The sequence below is a fragment of the Limulus polyphemus genome, unplaced genomic scaffold (assembly GCF_000517525.1).
Source record: "Limulus polyphemus unplaced genomic scaffold, Limulus_polyphemus-2.1.2 Scaffold471, whole genome shotgun sequence".
Classification (NCBI taxonomy): domain Eukaryota; kingdom Metazoa; phylum Arthropoda; class Merostomata; order Xiphosura; family Limulidae; genus Limulus; species Limulus polyphemus.
Genome location: NW_013666081.1, coordinates 459,942 through 477,227, shown reverse-complemented (window position 1 = coordinate 477,227; position 17,286 = coordinate 459,942). Strand labels below are relative to the sequence as shown.

The 17,286-nt window shown below is 34.0% G+C and overlaps 1 protein-coding gene across 2 annotated transcripts in view; it reads left to right on the top strand.

Annotated features, from left to right (window-relative positions):
• The window catches only part of LOC106458485 (uncharacterized protein DDB_G0284459-like), a 78,303-nt gene that overhangs the window by 18,741 nt on the left and 42,276 nt on the right, over window positions 1–17,286 (top strand). For both annotated transcript variants that reach the window (XM_022384706.1, XM_022384707.1), the window contains exon 2: window positions 12,062–12,267. In XM_022384706.1, the coding sequence (XP_022240414.1) occupies window positions 12,156–12,267 (112 nt within the window). In that variant the 5' untranslated portion in view covers window positions 12,062–12,155. The remainder of the gene's footprint in view (window positions 1–12,061; window positions 12,268–17,286) is intronic.

Here is a 17,286-nt window from a genome sequence, read left to right as displayed (position 1 = left end):
AATATATATATATATATATATATATTCTAATTTACGGAGTTGGTACGTTATGAAACAACTAGCAATATGGTATAGCATCTTACACTACGCAAAAAACAACAACAACAACAAAAAAACAATTCCCAGAGAGTGTTTCTAAAAAGTTGTGCCCATTTTCATCAGTTCGTGTTCTTAATCGGAATGAACCAAAATTACCAAATCTTACTCGTTTGAATTCTCTGTCAACCCCTGACTCAAGTAGGTGGTAAGTAACGAAACGATACTTCTTACACGTGGCACGAGGCTCGTGGCTGGAAATCGGTTACCCCACTATAATAACCGCTGACAGCTTGGGGGGAGGGGAGGGGATATTTTGGGTAACAGCCTCGAGTTATATCTGAAAGTCTCATTAACTTTCATGTAACGCTACTGGTGGGCTACATTAACGCGATTGTTCCATCGCTCTTTGTCGTGAATTTCAACCATTTAGTTCATTATTGCTTTTTTCCCTCTGTCTTTCGGAAGAACACACACTTAGCCATAGGTATCAATTTTATTGGAATCGTATTCTCTGTCAGTTTCTTTCAAATATATGATTTTAGCCAATTTGTAGCTAAATTGTGTGTAAAGCAACTGAAAAATAAATAATAAATAAACGTAAATTTGGAGTACTGCGTGTGTGTGAGGCGAGTTAATCTCTTTTTATAGAAAAATGCGAAAACAAACTGAGTAACCTGAGTGTAACAAATATTTTTTTACTAACAAAATTATATATGTTTAAAGTTTAATCGGTTTATAGATATAGATTAATTAGTTTGTTTGTATGAAAGCAAAGCCACATTTGGGCTATCTGCTGTGTCCACCGCGGGGAATCGAACCCCGGATGTTAGCGTTGAAAATTCGTAGACTTACCTTTTCCCCACCGAAGGACTGATTAATTAAAGATATAAGTGTGCGCTACTTGATCTGAGATCCTGGAGTTTACCAAGATATATGTATTTATAAAACATACTTTTTCAGTTTCATTGAGCGTTGAGTCTTTTCCGATGAATCCTATTCCCATCTTCGGCACATGTGTGATCTGTGTGGTTCAGAGATATCCCATTTCCATCTTCGCCACATGTTTGATCTGTGTGGTTCAGAGGGATCCCATTTCCATCTTGGACACATGTTAGATCTGTGTGGTTCAGAGGGATCCCATTTTCATCTTGGGCACATGTTAAATCCGTATGGTTCAGAAGGATCCCATTTCCATCTTGGGCACATGTTAGATCTATATGGCTACCTCTTTGCCCGGGTTAAAATAAAAGAAAGATAAAAGTTTTGTATTATTGATTGGGGACCAGCTGGATGTGAAAAATGAATTTCAAATGTGCATTCTTCCAGTGAAATTAAGTCTGAACAGGATTCAGATACTGAAGAAATATTATAACTTCATAATTATACAAACAACTTCTTTTTCCTTCATACTTGTGCATTTCAGAGACATCTTCACGTTAACTCCTTTTTCTGCCATTTTTAATATATCAGTGTGTTCATACATACGTATATTCTCGTTCCGTATTTACTCATGAACAATATTACAAGAAGTTATATGAGTGTCTGCTGTCAAATGCCATAGAAATAATGCTCTGTTAGTTCAAGGTGAGGACAAATAAGGCTAAACAACTCGTTAGTGTTATTACAGGTTTACGGAACTGTCACGTTAAATGAAGTCGGTCCGTAAGAGTGTTTTAAGATTATGTTTTAATTTTTTGTTCGTACACTGTAATATGTCCTACAACCTTATCGTGATTACGTCAAAAATACCTTGTGTTTCATCCATTCTGCGATATTGCGTTATTTTATCGCTTTAGTGTTTAGTAAAATTAATCAAGTACTATTCTAGAGACATAAATCAGCAGTTTTAAGTTTTAATTATAATATTGTAACTATATAAATACCACGAGCCTAACCCTTAAAGAAGAGGCTACTCAACAGTTTTCCACCTGTATAGTTTTAAAAGAACCATATGACATTTCTTTTCCGTTTACATGACGTCTATTCCGTTCGTAAATTCGCGCATTTACAAACTACCAGAAGTGTGAACGCTTATTTGTTCTACGTACACGTATACCTTTTAAGGTGTGAAATCTCACTCTGTTTGTACAAAAAGTGTGAACGTTTATTTCGTCTACATTTTTACCTTTAAAGATCTAAATTATCATATTGACAATAACAGGGAGCGTGTTTCTTGGAATCGCACCCTAATCACACCTTTATTTTTTTCTTGGATTTTATTCTTCTGATTTTATGAAGAAAGAAAACTATATTTCGATATCCAACTTACATGTTGTAATTGGTCGACACGATGCCAAAATCAACAGTTGCAACTACAGTCGAAGATCAAAACTAATAAACCGTAACGTTTTACTTGCCGTCTGAAATTAACTACGTTTGGAGGAGTACAAATGTATATTGGTGTTTAAGATAACCTTTCCCATGTTCAAGTTGTACTACTTAATAAAATATGTCTAGAAAGAGACATATAGTTATCTTGACTTGGAACAAGTACTATGTGAGTCGACATTATGTTTAAATTTTATAGGAATCTCATGCAAAAACAATATTGTTTCTTTTCAATCATTATGGCAGCTTAATATTGTTGACTTGTTCAATATTTAGTGCGTTCAATCATCATATACTGAGCAGTGTATAGGGCATTCTCTGAACCGTTCGTTGTTACCACATACAAGTAGAAAAAAGGAATTTGTCAAGGTTAGAGAACAAGCAAAATAACCACTGCCTGTTTTGTAAGAAAATAACAAATAAACAAAAAACGGCTTGCAAATTTAAACTTCATAAAAATTGTTTTGGTTTTAATAACGGATTTTCCATAATTCTGCTACGCAGATTTCGAAAATGTTATTAATTTTATTTTCTATCACGTACGGATTTTTTACAAATCGAGAAGAAAAAAACTCTTACTCAGATAAAATTATTATTTCGTTTATCACAATGAACATTTTTTATTATTATTATGTTTGTTAACAAAAATACAAACTGAAGAAAAGGGAAGAACATTGATGTCAAACGAATATGCATCCTGATTTGTTTTTAATGTACGTCTTTTAGTATCAAAACTACTTCTTGTGGGCTTTCTTTTATGTATTGCGTTATGACGTTTTGTGGAAAATCTATTATACGCGATGGAGAAAAATTGATATCATTTTCGGATTCCGCGTACAGGAATTACTGTGAACATATAAAAATTCAAGACAATAAAACCATCGCAGACGTGTGCTAACAGTAAAACCATCGCAGGCCTGTGTTAATAATAAAACCATCGCAGGCCTGTGTTATTTATGTGATGAATGGTATTAAAAGTTTGGTAAATAATATCCATTTTGTTTAATTTTTGAATTATCGAAATAAGATACTCAATATTAACCTACTTATTTTGCATAAAATAAAATATTATGCTTGTTTGTTTTTTTAATTTATCACTAGTAATAGTCGTCATTACGATGTTTTTCCTTTATCCGTGAGATGATATAAACTTGTAGAAGTTTTGGAGTAGAAGTATATTATAACAAGAAAGCAGCAATGATTTTCCTTTCGCAGTGCTGTAAATCTTTTCACTTCAAGTTTTAAAAAATAAACTGTCTGTTAATTTGTTTCATAGATCACACAGCATAGCCTGCTGGTGTTTTGACCTCCACAGAAAATAAAAAGGGAACTAAAAACGTACTGGAGTTTTGTGCTAACACTACCATGTGATTTGCAACCGTCAATCCCATCTCATGGAGGGGGGGGGATTCGTCGGGGAGGGTCAAAGGTGTTAGGGATGACGTTTAGTATTCTTTTTAGGTGCACGAAGATGAAGATCAACTAGATAAAAAGAACAGTAACCCCGAGTTATCCCGTTACTTGGCAAATGGCCAACCATTTAACTTGGGTCACGCCACTGCTTGTTATGGATTGGGTCATGAGGTCAGAATTCCCGAGAAAACGAAGAAGGATTATGATAGAATGTTAGTATTAATCTGCTCGGAGTTTGATGTCATTTCGGTAACATTAATAGACAAGATGACGCCATCATACTCAAGTTGCATTTAGTTAAATATAGTGTGGTTGTTGGATACTCATCTGAAGGTGGGTGTTTAGCGCTTTAAAAACATGGAACACGCTAATTTTTGGAACATTCAAATACAGTACGAATAAAGCAATTAAAAAAAAAAAATAGAGCAGATCTTAAACCTCGTTATTCTTGCTACTTTGTTTTTAGTAATTTGCGGTGCACTAGTAGGCCATACTCTAATTCTTTGCTTTTTAAGAACGTTTTAAGCGGTTTAAGGTGTTTTTTTTTTTTTTAACTAGTGTTACGAGTTTGATCATAACATGGTCATATAGTCTTTTTTTGTTTGTTATATTGTATGGTTGACAAAATTTAGTAACAACTTTAGTTTCTAAATTGCCTAAATGAGAATACACTGGTTCGATAATAAATAAATTACTAGTAGGCTATGTAAATGAACTTTTAATTATGGTATTGGAAACATTTTAAAGATGAGGACTTAGGTAACGCATGAGATTAGTTAACATGTGCGATAATTACAGTCCGTGTAAATTCAAAGATATTTGTGTTATAGAATACGTTTATAGTGTTCACTGACCGTATGTTTTAGTTCCATTCTAAGAGTGACGTAATCACATGTAGAATTCGGGGTATAGACGTTATTCTCATAGAATATTATCCTCATAGACTATTGTTCCTATGGGACAATATCCCAATACCCAAAGTGCATAATAGAACATTATCCCCATGGTTAAAAGTATTTTGCCCCCCAGTGGCACGGCGGTATGTCTGCGGACTTACAACGCTAGAAACCGGGTTTCGATACCCGTGGTGGGCAGAGCACAGATAGCCCTTGTGTAGCTTTGTGCATAATTAAAAACAAACAAACAATAAAAGTCTTTTATTTGAAATTAGTAATGATATACAATAAAGAAGTTTTGTAACTTTTTCAAGTAAAACAAGTTTGTGTGTGTATGTCTATATATCTATATATATATAGTGGCAAAATTGAATGAAAAGCACATTTCATATATAACAATTGCCATTTCTGAAATATTATAATTCAAAACTAGATGATGGTTCTAAACTTTTTAACCATGTGGATCATGCCCTATTATCCACATTAGGCATGGGGATCTTAATTTATAGTGTTAATATCCATGGGAATAATGGTAGAGGGATATAATGTCCCATTATGCACCTTAGGCATAGGGATATTCTTCTATTGGGATAATGGTCTGAGAGCATAATGTTTTGTGACTTGTTTGTTTTGATTTTAGGAGGAAAGTCGAACTTTGGCAAACTGGCGTGTTTTATGTCGAAAATGTTAATACTAAAATAATTTATCTCCCTAATAAAACATTGATAATATTAATTACTCAGTTAGTCCTGTACAATTTAGGCACAATATAAGACCTATTTAAGAGCTTTTTACATCGTTTTTTTAAACTACATAGCTTCCTACATTATAGGAAATGCAATTTCCATGATGAACTAATTTGACTCATACACTGCTGTATTTATTTTACACTAACCTTTTATTACGAGTTGTATAAAAGTGCTTTGGTAACTGAAAAGGAACAGAAACAAAGGTACGCAAAGAACTGGTTTATTCACTGATGTGGTATCTGAACTGCCAAACATATCTTGAGCATTAAATCCTGTTTGACATTGTTTTAGATCCTCCTGTTTTTGCTTTTGATTTGCGGCAAAGCTACTAAGGCGATCTGCTTTCGTCCCTAATTTTGAACTACTGATTAGAGGGAAGATAACCAGTCAGTGATACTTTATACCGCTTACCATCCACGAGAAAGTATTAACTGTCACTCTTATACCCACTGCCAAAGGTGAAGAACGTGTTCAGCGGTATTACGTATCGAACCTGGATTCTTCGATTCGCAGCCCGCTAATCACAAGGCCACGCCCAGCCCAGAAACGGACAAATAAAGTTATATTTTGGACTGCGATACACACATAGTCCGACCAAATCACATTTAGAACCCGTCTCGCCAGCTCCGAAATTCAGAGGCCTGGCATGGCCAGGTGGTTAGGAAGCTCGACTCGCAATCTGTGGGTTCGAATCCCCGTCCCACCAAACATGCTCGCCCTTTCAGCCATGGGGGCGTTATACTATGACGGCCAATCCTGCTATTTGTTGGTAAAATAGTAGCCCAAAAGTTGGCGGTGGGTGGTGATGACTAGATGCCTTCCCTCTAGTCTGACACTGCTAAATTAGGGACGGCTAGAGCAGATAACCCTCGTGTAGTTTGCGCGAAGTTCAAAACAATCCGAAATCCAAAGCTCTAACCCGTGCCTCTTTGTGCGTCAGTCTTGACCAAATTTCTGTCTACTATCAATGAAACTTAACCAGAATATCTATCTGCTCTTGGTCGTGGACGGATTTCAAATCTTTCAAATGTAGTTTGTTTTTCGAGATAACGTGTACATTCTTGTTTTATTGTTATCATGGATCTTTCAAAATAACCCCAACTGTAATAATGCGAAGTCTGCAGTTTTCATAGAAACATGTACTGAAAAAACGAAATTAGCGTAATAAGAATATATTGTGTATTTGAATATTATATAATAATAACGTTTCCGGACTTTGTGAACAAAACAAAAAATTAGAAATAAACAACCATTATAACACCAAAATGTTGTTTTTGTTTGATTAAACACTCATCGTTCTGCTTTACAGCTTCTTCGGTAGCGTTCACTAATAAAACACAAAGCGAAACTGATTTGAAGCTTTGTACTGTCAGTTTCGGTTTGTGTTTTAGTAAACGCTACTGAAGAAGCTGTAAAGGGAAACGTTAAGTGTTTAATTAAATAAGAACAACGTTTTGGTTTTATAAGGTCGTTTATTTCGAGTATTAATATGTCTTTCATACGCCAATATGCACAACAGAAATTAGATAATGAAAACAAAAACTATATAACTTACAGAGATTGTCATGTTCCAAAAACAACGCGTTTCAATGGAGTTCAAGTTTAATAATGATCGATCCAACATAAAACTATGGTGAAATTGACCGTGAAAACAGAGCAAGATATTTCGCATTTTCGTGTACATTTTAGCCATTCCCAAAACCATTGTGTCAAAGATCAATAGCGCTAATTGCCGTAACCCATTGTAAAGATCAGAAACAGCTTGCGAGTGACTGACTACTCAAAAGCCGGTGCTCAGCACAGAAATACAGTAGTTATTTATTTACATCTCCTCGCTATCCGAATGCGGTGGTCTCACGTGAGCACAGGGAACTCGCTGTTAGGAGGCGCAAAGCATGTCTTCAGCAGGACCCAGTGATGGGAGGGGCTAAGGTATGGGTTAGTCGCACGCTCCTGAGAGGGAAAGGGTCAACTTGTTCATTCGATATAACTGCAGTAGTTTTAGCTTTGTTCAGTAATATTTGAATCCCAGTGTTATGGTAAACAGTATGTGGTGCTTACTGTGATTGTTAAACATTATATCCGTTGTTAGGAATTTTTTGCACCTCCTTTTTTTTTTTTCCTGTGTGTATAGGTATCATGTATTAAAAGGACAACTTTTCTAAGTAAGTGAAAACAGAGACTGGGCAGGTTTTGAACTCGCAATTCTACTTAGAGGGCGGATGCCTTAAGTTAACCCAGCTATTCGGGGTCTTGCTGCAAGTCTCATTCTTATATTCATTGGTTGGTATATGGGTAAACTTTTGTTAGGGTTATTTGATGTGCCAAATAGCGTGTAAAACTAAAATTCTGTTTATGACAGTGTGGTTTTAGAATTAAGTTTCAAACTGCAGGAATATTTAAGAGTGGCAAACTGTCTTGGAAGTGTTTTTCAGAGAAGAGTTTTCAAAATTCTGCCGTTATCGATAATCCCGTGTAATTTAGTTAGCCTGCTGAGCAAAGTCGCGGGCTCGAATCCTGTTTGGTCTAAGTTTTGGTCTAAGATATATCATAACAAGGGAATGTGTCGCCTTGAGAAATATTATTTTTTGTATGAAACTCCTTTTAGAAAATTAGCGTTTTTTTTTTATGAAATTGGCACTCTAGTGTCCTTTCAGCGTTGGGAGTTATAATATTACAGTCAATCCCACTATTCGTTGGTAATGATTAGAGCCAGAGTTGGGGGTGGGTGCTGCCTTCCCTGTGTTCAGCAGTTCGAAATTAGGAACGATGGCAGTTACTGTTAGTAAGTTTATCATAAACTGATAAAAACAACTTTCAATTCTAACCTTAATAAAAATGCAGTATGATATTGCATACTTTTCGAAATTTGTGTATGTTGTTAAACATATATATATGCCATAATTGTGCTTTTACAGAGAGACTAAATCATGTACTAATTATTCATTAACTGACTGACAAACTTACTCATTCTAACAGTCTCAACAATATATTCTAGCCTAACTTGCTTTTCCATGTATTATATGACTCAAATTAAGTTCCAGACATTGAGACCACACTTATCACGTTACGTGAAACTTCTTTCCGGCTGAACAACAATACTAATCTTAAGAATCATCTAGACTAAAGAATATAGACTACAACACTTTCCCCTCCCTGGATTGTGAAATCCTTTGAACAGTCATATTACACAAAGAAAACATTAAACTTAGACTTCCATAATAAACAATAAAATAACTATTGACATTAATATTCGTAAATCCAAGCCCTATAATCATTAAATCATTACTGGAATGTGCAAAAAACAAATTCTTTCTTGACTCAGTTATTGTCCTAAAATGTCTAGTGACCAATTCCGTTTGGTGGATACCTTTTCCATGACATATGATAAGAAGAAGGGATTAGCTCTGGTCATTTTTCATCACTTGTTTTGTAATTGGGGTGCTCTGTTCAGGTAGATGGTTAAGGAAATCAGCTGATAGTTTCATCTTTTGTGATACATTAGAAGTGATCGCAATAGTAACTTTGGCTCTTTAATGAGTTGACTTACCTCTTAAGAAGTCTTCTTTAAAGTTAATCAGTCGGCTTTTCTTTCGCTGACGTACTTCTATAAACGATCACGATGGATTACCTTTAGCTTGTATTGATTTTCTTTCTGAAATCTGCTATGATGCACTTTAGGTGAGTTATCTTTATTAATTCATCTTTTGCTTCTGACTTTGTTGTCACTGGAAGTTCAACCTCTGGTGCAATTGTCGCGTAATGCACAACAGTTTCTTGGTCATATACTATGTTCGTGTTTTTCCATGATGCCAATCAATTTTTCCCAGTGCTATTTATCCAAACATCATGTCGTATAGAGAAGATTTCCGCAGTAACAGTGACTTCTAACATTCCACTTGCTGGAGGTTTATAAACACTTGCTGTTCCCATCAATCCATAATTTTGCTTCATCTCTGGAGGGAATTTCCTAGCTTTCATTACCAGACCAGGTCAAACAATTGTAGTATTAAAACCATTATCAAGCAACATGTTACAAGGTTTCACAACAATATGTTCGTTGACTCATGAACTGGTTTATTTACATAATGATATTACTATCTCATTTGGAGCAGAAGGAATATTTTTATTCTTGGTTTATTACCAAAGACAGATTCATGACAATCTCGTATATAAATTCAATTTTCCACAGATATAACAATTTCCTCTTACTGTCATCCTTCGAGATAAGTTTCTGTTTCCTAAAGGTTTTTGTCTGTAGTTTCTAGTAATACATCCTTTTAAGTTGTAATTCAAACAGCTTCTCTCCTGTGGTTAACTCTGTTCTGAATAGAGAGTTGTATATTTAATCTTTTGAGTTTTTCTGTAGAGTTTTCTGTCTGAGAGATTTGATGTTTCTACATTGTTTGGTCTGAAAATCTCAAAATTCCTGGTTGTTTATCTGCGACTTGAATTGATTTTACTTCCATTACCAACTGAAAAGCTTCTTTAAAGACGTACACCTACTTTGCTTAAGTCTAATTAGGATATCATCCTCCAAGGCATTTAAAAATTGATCGCTTACTAATGAATCCACCATTTCATGTAGATCATCCGGATAAGATAATTGAACAAGTTTTTCCACATTTTCAGCAGGTTTAATTAAGCCCTAATATTTTTTTCTCTTACTTTGCTCTTAAACCTTGTTTTAAAGTAATTTTGTTTTAACATATTAAATCGATTTGATAAGGCAGCCAGTAATGACCCATAATTGTTCTGGTTCAATGTTGGAACAATTATTAATGTTGTTAAAGCAGGTCCTTTTAAATGAGCAGCAAGATTAATAGCTTGTTGTTTACTGTTCAATCTATTAAATTAGGAAATTATTTGAAAATGCGCCCGGAATGCCTCCCCTAATGCCTTTCTACCATCATCTGTTACTTTTCTCGATTAGATAAAGTTGCTGGACTGACGTTTAAATATCGTAACTTGATGATGATGTGGTGTAACTAGAGTATTCCAAGTAGGTCTTGCAGTCTTGCAAAATAGTGATAGTAACAGTTATAGACAAGGTGTCGTTTTGTACTTCCTCAGTTTTGTTGTTATAATCCGGCTGTGAATTTCTTATGGGTTTTTACATCTTATTTTTGATCAAATTGCTTTTGTCCGTAATTATTCTGTATATCTTATGCCTCATTCCTTTAATTATTCTCTTAAATTCCTGTATCTTCCGCACCATTCTTATTGGTCTTCTTTACGCTGTTTCATCATTTTTATTAAATATTCAATCTCGCTAGACCAGGTCTCGTCATCTTGGAATTGGATCTGGATTGGATTTTATTCCTACCAAAATAATCCCACTTCTGACATCAGTACTGTAAAGGTTTCAATTATTAGACAGTTTCTGTTCGATTATTCCTGGAAGAAAATAACTTAAAGGCCAGTTTCTACTTCAAATTTAATAGTCAGGGTAACCACTTCACAAATAAACTACGACTAACAGGAATTCCACTTACTTGCTGATTTCGTATATATATTTTATTTTGGAAACAAACCCAACATCCACATCACTGAAATAACTTTTACACTAACTGGCTAACAGTTACAAACTAAATCATGCACTGATTGCTCATTAACTGACTAATAAATTCGTTCACTGTAACAGACTTAGTAATCTAATCTAGCCCGATTTACTTTTTATATATAGCTCAAACTGTTTCCTAAACTTTCGAGAAAGTACCAAACAGTGGGGCTACGCCCACCATGATACGTTAATCTTTTTTTCCGGCTAAACAACAAGACACGTTTTTAGAAAGATCTAGATTGAAACCTTAGGCTTCAACAATATAACAATATATGCATCTTATTTTTTATGAACTTTGCTAACAGTCCATTCTTTACGTATGTATAAAAGGATATTCAATATTTTCAGTATTGAGCTTTAGCTAAATACGAGATCTGCACTGTACGAAAATAAAATCTTAAGATTTTTTTACTAGTAATAGTTAGGGCACAATGTATATTTAAAATTGTTTTTTTTTAAGTACGAAATGGTGCGATGTTTTTAAAACAATAATTATGTTTCTGACTTTAACCTGTACCTGTATATATATATACTTTTGTAATCTATGTATTTTTAACTACAAAGGTGTTCATACCGGATTACGCGTGTTTGTACAGAGTTTTTGGCGCAATTATGCTGTGTAGTCGTAATCGTCTTAACATGTAGTGAGATAAAATGTTGTGGTTCAGTTCGTTTTTTTAATTAGCTTAGCTTTCAAGTGCCTCATCAGAATATTTCATCATAGTAGTTAATATATATATATATATATAATGATTAAATCTAGTTGACTGGTTAAAAAAATGCTGTATTAGAACAGAAAATGCCCTTTTTATAAATGTACTATCTACTCAATTCGTTTTTGCTTTACTTATACTTTGGGATCAAAGTATTATAAGGCTGTATAACTTACTTCTTGTAAAGGCTGACTACTCTGTCTTCCCGGACAGACAACTATTTTCTGATAGAAATATATCTTTATAACATGTTTTAGATGTAAACTTTGCTTCTCACAAAATTTCATAAATGAATATTTTCATATAAATATTTGTTTTCTGTGGTGCTAACAAGGCAAGTATTTCTCTTCTTTTACCTAGGACAAATTGCTTTAGAAGCCTGTTCCGTTGCACCGGTGGCTGACAATCTCTGAAGCCGAAGTTGTGCCGATCTTGGCCGCTGGGCCACCACACCATGTACCGGCCATCCCGACTTCGTGTGATGGAAGTGAACCCATATTTGACTTGCGTGTTGTGTGGCGGATACTTCGTAGACGCCACAACTATCATCGAATGTCTTCATTCATGTAAGTATCGGAATATCAACCTGTGTAATATTTTTTTTCCGTAATTCTGTTATCATCTCTGTTACTTTAGAACTTTCTTCACAATTAGGTTTAATTATACATTCTAACTTATGCCTTATCATAGGCACTTTTTTATGCACGAATATTCACCTTCTCAAAGACACTTCGTCATAGCAATAGTTATACAGGAATATGTTACATTGTCTCGTGATGAAGGGGCTTTTCATCACCTGTACAAGTTTTAACAGGAATATTTGTAAGAGGTCTTTACCGTGATTTTTCTCTTGCATATATACAAGTGTTCTTATATTCTTATAAGCTTGAATTGAGGAATGTCAAAAATTATTTGTGTATATATATATATATTTACAAACATATTTATTTTATATACAAAATATTCAGTTTACTTAATTCGTGTACAAGAAATTTCGCTTTGTATATGAGGACGTTACATATAAACCTATGTAGTTTTGTACAGGAATGTTTATAATGATGACTTTTTTACATAATACTTCACCAGGATGTTATCACTATTAACTTCACACAATATTCATAGGCAGACATGTTCATTATTTGTGTACATGAAAACATGGAATGTTGACATTATTTGAACATGGTGAGCCTTTTTGTTCCCCATTATACACTATTCGATGTCGTTTGTAAAGTAAACCAGTAACATATGTGATCGCGTTAGGCAGTAGAAAGTACAACTACAACAGTCGGCTCATCAATATGGAAAGTAATACGTCAGAATGGAATTTCTGTATCTTTAGATAGAGAAGATGAGTACGTCAAACTTACACCAATATCAGGTTCTACAGCACTGTAATTATAATACAGTAGTACCGTGTATGTTAGCGGTGTGCATGTACGATATTTTACTTTTTATGTGTTGTATAAGTATGTATATGCAACTTATTGTACGTGTTGCGTACAGGAATATCTGTTCTTGTGTTTAAAGTTTTTGTGAAGTCGATCTATGTTTTTCTGTTTATAAGCAAAAAGAGCATTTCTGAAAGATATATGACTTTTGTAAGGTAACTCATATTTGTATATATATATATATATATTATCCTATCTCTATATATGTAGGATAATATTTTCTTTTGCGTAGAACTCTTTAGTAATATTTCCATGCCCACATATTATACAAAATTATTGTAAGACTTATGCAAAATTATCGTAAGACTTATTATGCAAAATTATTGTAAGACTTATTATGCAAAATTATTGTAAGACTTATTATGTAAAATTATTGTAAGACTTATTATGCAAAATTATTGTAAGATTCGTTTCATATATTATATATATGTATAACTTTTCTACCTCTACTTTTTAAACCCTAGAATGCCAGCGTAGAATCACTATGACCCATACCACCTGGTGTTAATGGTTGAAAATTTAACGCTGGCATTTCAGGGTTAAGCTACGTTATTATGTATGTCTTTCGCAGATTATTCCTAAACCCCTTTTAGGATATTAGGTTTTTCTGTTTACTTGTATGTGTTATTATCCTCCTTTTTACGTGTGGTTGTTTTTGTTGTATAAAAATGTGTATGTTTTGAACTTCATCAGATAAAATTCCTCCCTTTTTAGTGCTGTGTTATTAAACCCTCTTAGTATATATACTATTCTTAAATAAACTAGTTATATCGATAGAGAGGAGTATTTATTGTACTGAAGAGTCTTGTATAGTCCTCTTAAGGTGCTTCATCTCAGACTATATGATTTATTGGTGACTGGTGTTTTGTAATAAGATTTGTATGATGTGTGAAAGAATTAATAACAGTGTGTTTAGTCATATGTTTATAGTGTATTCTATTTTCAACAGTCATACGATTAGTAAGAAACCAAGACTTAAGACTCCGGTAAAATACATCGATAAAACCACGTGATAGTTGCGTAACATATTATTATTATTGTATTCACCACACTTTTAATCTATTTAATGTCAACAGATAGTGAGTGGGTTTGTACTACTATACTTTTAACATTTGTGGTGTTATTTATATGCAGAGTTCTGGAGTCCTTGTGAATGGTTACTAAAAGAGATAAAATCCAATGGCAGTGTAACAGAATTAACCCTCAACTTCTCATAAATCTTTCCTTTGGAATATTTTGTAACAAATTGATTCAATACATTAACTACAAGCGGATGAGGACTGAAGAGGCGAGTCTTTCACCTCACGTGCTGGTCTTTGATAGATACGACTCTCCACAGAAATCAATAACTAACTTTACATTGACCGGAACAGCATCTGCTCAATTGCGTGTCGACCGGCATCTTTCCCGTCAGTACCCCAGGCGGTTCAAGGCTCGCGTTACGTGGTTCGTCCTAGTAGCTACGTATATAGGTGTAACATTTGGGATAGTTAAAAATAAAATAAAAATGTTGATTCTTTTGTTGTTCCATGGGGTGTTTTGTGTAAGAACATTTCTCCCGAGTTACATTCAACTATTTTTAGGGTATTATTATGTAAGATATAGTATAACTTGCGTTACTTTTAAGAAACCTGGGCATTAATGTTTAGTTGTGGGTTTAAGAATGGAGTTTGGAATTACCATTAGCGAATTACCATTATCGTGCAACTGTGTAAATATGTAACTTAATTCTACTGCACCATCAAAAGCTTGAACATAAGCATTTTTCATGTAACATTCCCATGCACACTAAATGTCCTGAAATTACAGCAATAAATTGATTCCTGTACTCAAAATACTATTGGATAAAGGCTTGAATTTAAAAGTCATACCCGAAAACATGCTGCACATAAAACCAATGTCAATGAAGAAAAGATAAATCTTTGTCTTCACTTTCGCGTTTTGAAGTTTATAGAATAAATGCTTGGAACAGTTCTGTAGTATAACATTTACTCCAAAGAAGGCAAAACATGATGATTAAACGATACTAAACGTCGATCCCACGAACTCCTCGGATTTCGTTAACGGTATTCGAATAAATCGACCATGCCCTCTTGGCTACTAAATATTTTCAGATGACTTCTAACATGCTTAAATTGAATGCAACGTGTAAACGGTGATTTCAGCAGCCACTTAATTACAGAACACACTCATCGTGAAAATAATAACACCAAGATTTGTTACATAACTGCGAATATCAAGTTTCTTTTGATTGAAATTACCCCCATTAATGCATTAAGTAGATACAGCTGTGTTGAACTGAACAGTCTTATAAATTAGTGGCAGTAATTATTAGCATATCCTGGCAATTTGTTCTTTGGTAATGAATTAATGAGGCAAGGCTTAACTGGTGGAAACAAAAAAATGTTTTGTTTTTGTTTTGCTACTTTGATGACGTAGATGATAAACAAAATCGTCTTCTCTCGGCAGATGAAACGGTTCTTTTTATCGTACTATATATATAGACACTACTTTATGTCGGTAATAAGGTAGTTGTTATTCTATGAACATTTCTTACTTCTGTTTGGATGGGATTGTTAATTTGTCTTACAGGTTCTTTCTATCGTACTATATATATAGACACTGCTTTATGTCGGTAATAAGGTAGTTGTTATTCTATGAACATTTCTTACTTCTGTTTGGATGGGATTGTTAATTTGTCTTACAGGTTCTTTCTAAAACTTATACATGCATAATTCCTCTGCAAACTATAGAGGTTGAATTAAACCTATTAAATGTAAAGACTTTCAAATAACTGTTGAAAGACCCGGATGTACATTGTGCTATAATAATTGGCACACACAATGCATTTACGACTAAAACATGAACAGAATCGTTTTCTGTCCTTGCAGGTTAGAACGAACTAGAAAAATCTACGTGGGTTTTAGTAATGTTGATGAGAGGATCTAGATTTTAATTAGCGTGTGAATGTGGTGTTTTCATAATGGTCGATATGGCTCTTGGGAGTACGTTAACCTTAAAACCCATTATCACGGTTTTTTCATCATAAAGAGAGACAAGAGGGTATCTTCAATAGCCGCGTCTGTAATTACATCTCAAATCGGTCAAGAGATGGAGTTATGAGCTAAAAGTTTGTACTTGAAAAAAAATTAGGATAACACGTTGGAGTTAAAAAAAAGTTAATATCCATAAAAAACAAAAAAATCTCTAGTCATGTTTACTTGTTAGAGAGTTCATTTATACTTTTAACACTACAATTTGACGAGAACGTTCCTTTGCAAGATACACATTAAAATTAGTGAATGTTGTTCATGTGTATAGAATAACAATTGATGTTAAAACGTGAGATTAAACTGTGTACGAAAACAAGTACGTATAACTGTGTAAGCTTATGTCATTTCATCTAGTAATGATGACAGTTTACTCATCCACAGGATCCATCAACACTTACATTTTTGATAATATTTCAACTTACTGCACCTAAATATTTATTTGCCACAAATGTGTTTAGTTGCCTTGCACTATGATAGTTTGAAACTAAAAACGTAGGTATTAGTGGTTAAGATACAGAGATATGCTCGCTGAAATTGTAAGTTCTATACTAGTGGTTCTCAAACTTTTTCAAAATTCCAAAATTGAATATTTTAATTCATATAAATTTAATTTTACGAAAAAATATTTTTTTATTTTGTAAATCTTATTTCTTAAATATTTTTAATGAAATTTCGGACATGACTTGCGTACCCTAGTTTGAGAAACGTTGTTCTAGCCCAGTGGTCGGCAACCATTTTTGATCGCGGGTCAATAATTTTTTTTTTGAAAAATTTAGCATTGTGTTGGGTCAGTGATAATCATATAATTATTGATACCGGTACATGTATTTTAAATGTGTATGTTTATTTACATAGAAAAAAATTAGTAGTTCGACCAGTTTGATATTTTTCCCTGAAATTGATCTTAAAATTCTCCGTAGCCGTGACTCTTTCCTTTAATATCGTCGTTCTTCTCACATAGCCGAGAAACTTGAACTGAACAATGATTGTGCCCTCACGGGTTGCAATGGTGAGGCCAACATTTGGCGGGTCAGCCAAATTATTGCCGCGGGTCATAAGTTGCCGACTTCTGTTCTAGCCTGTT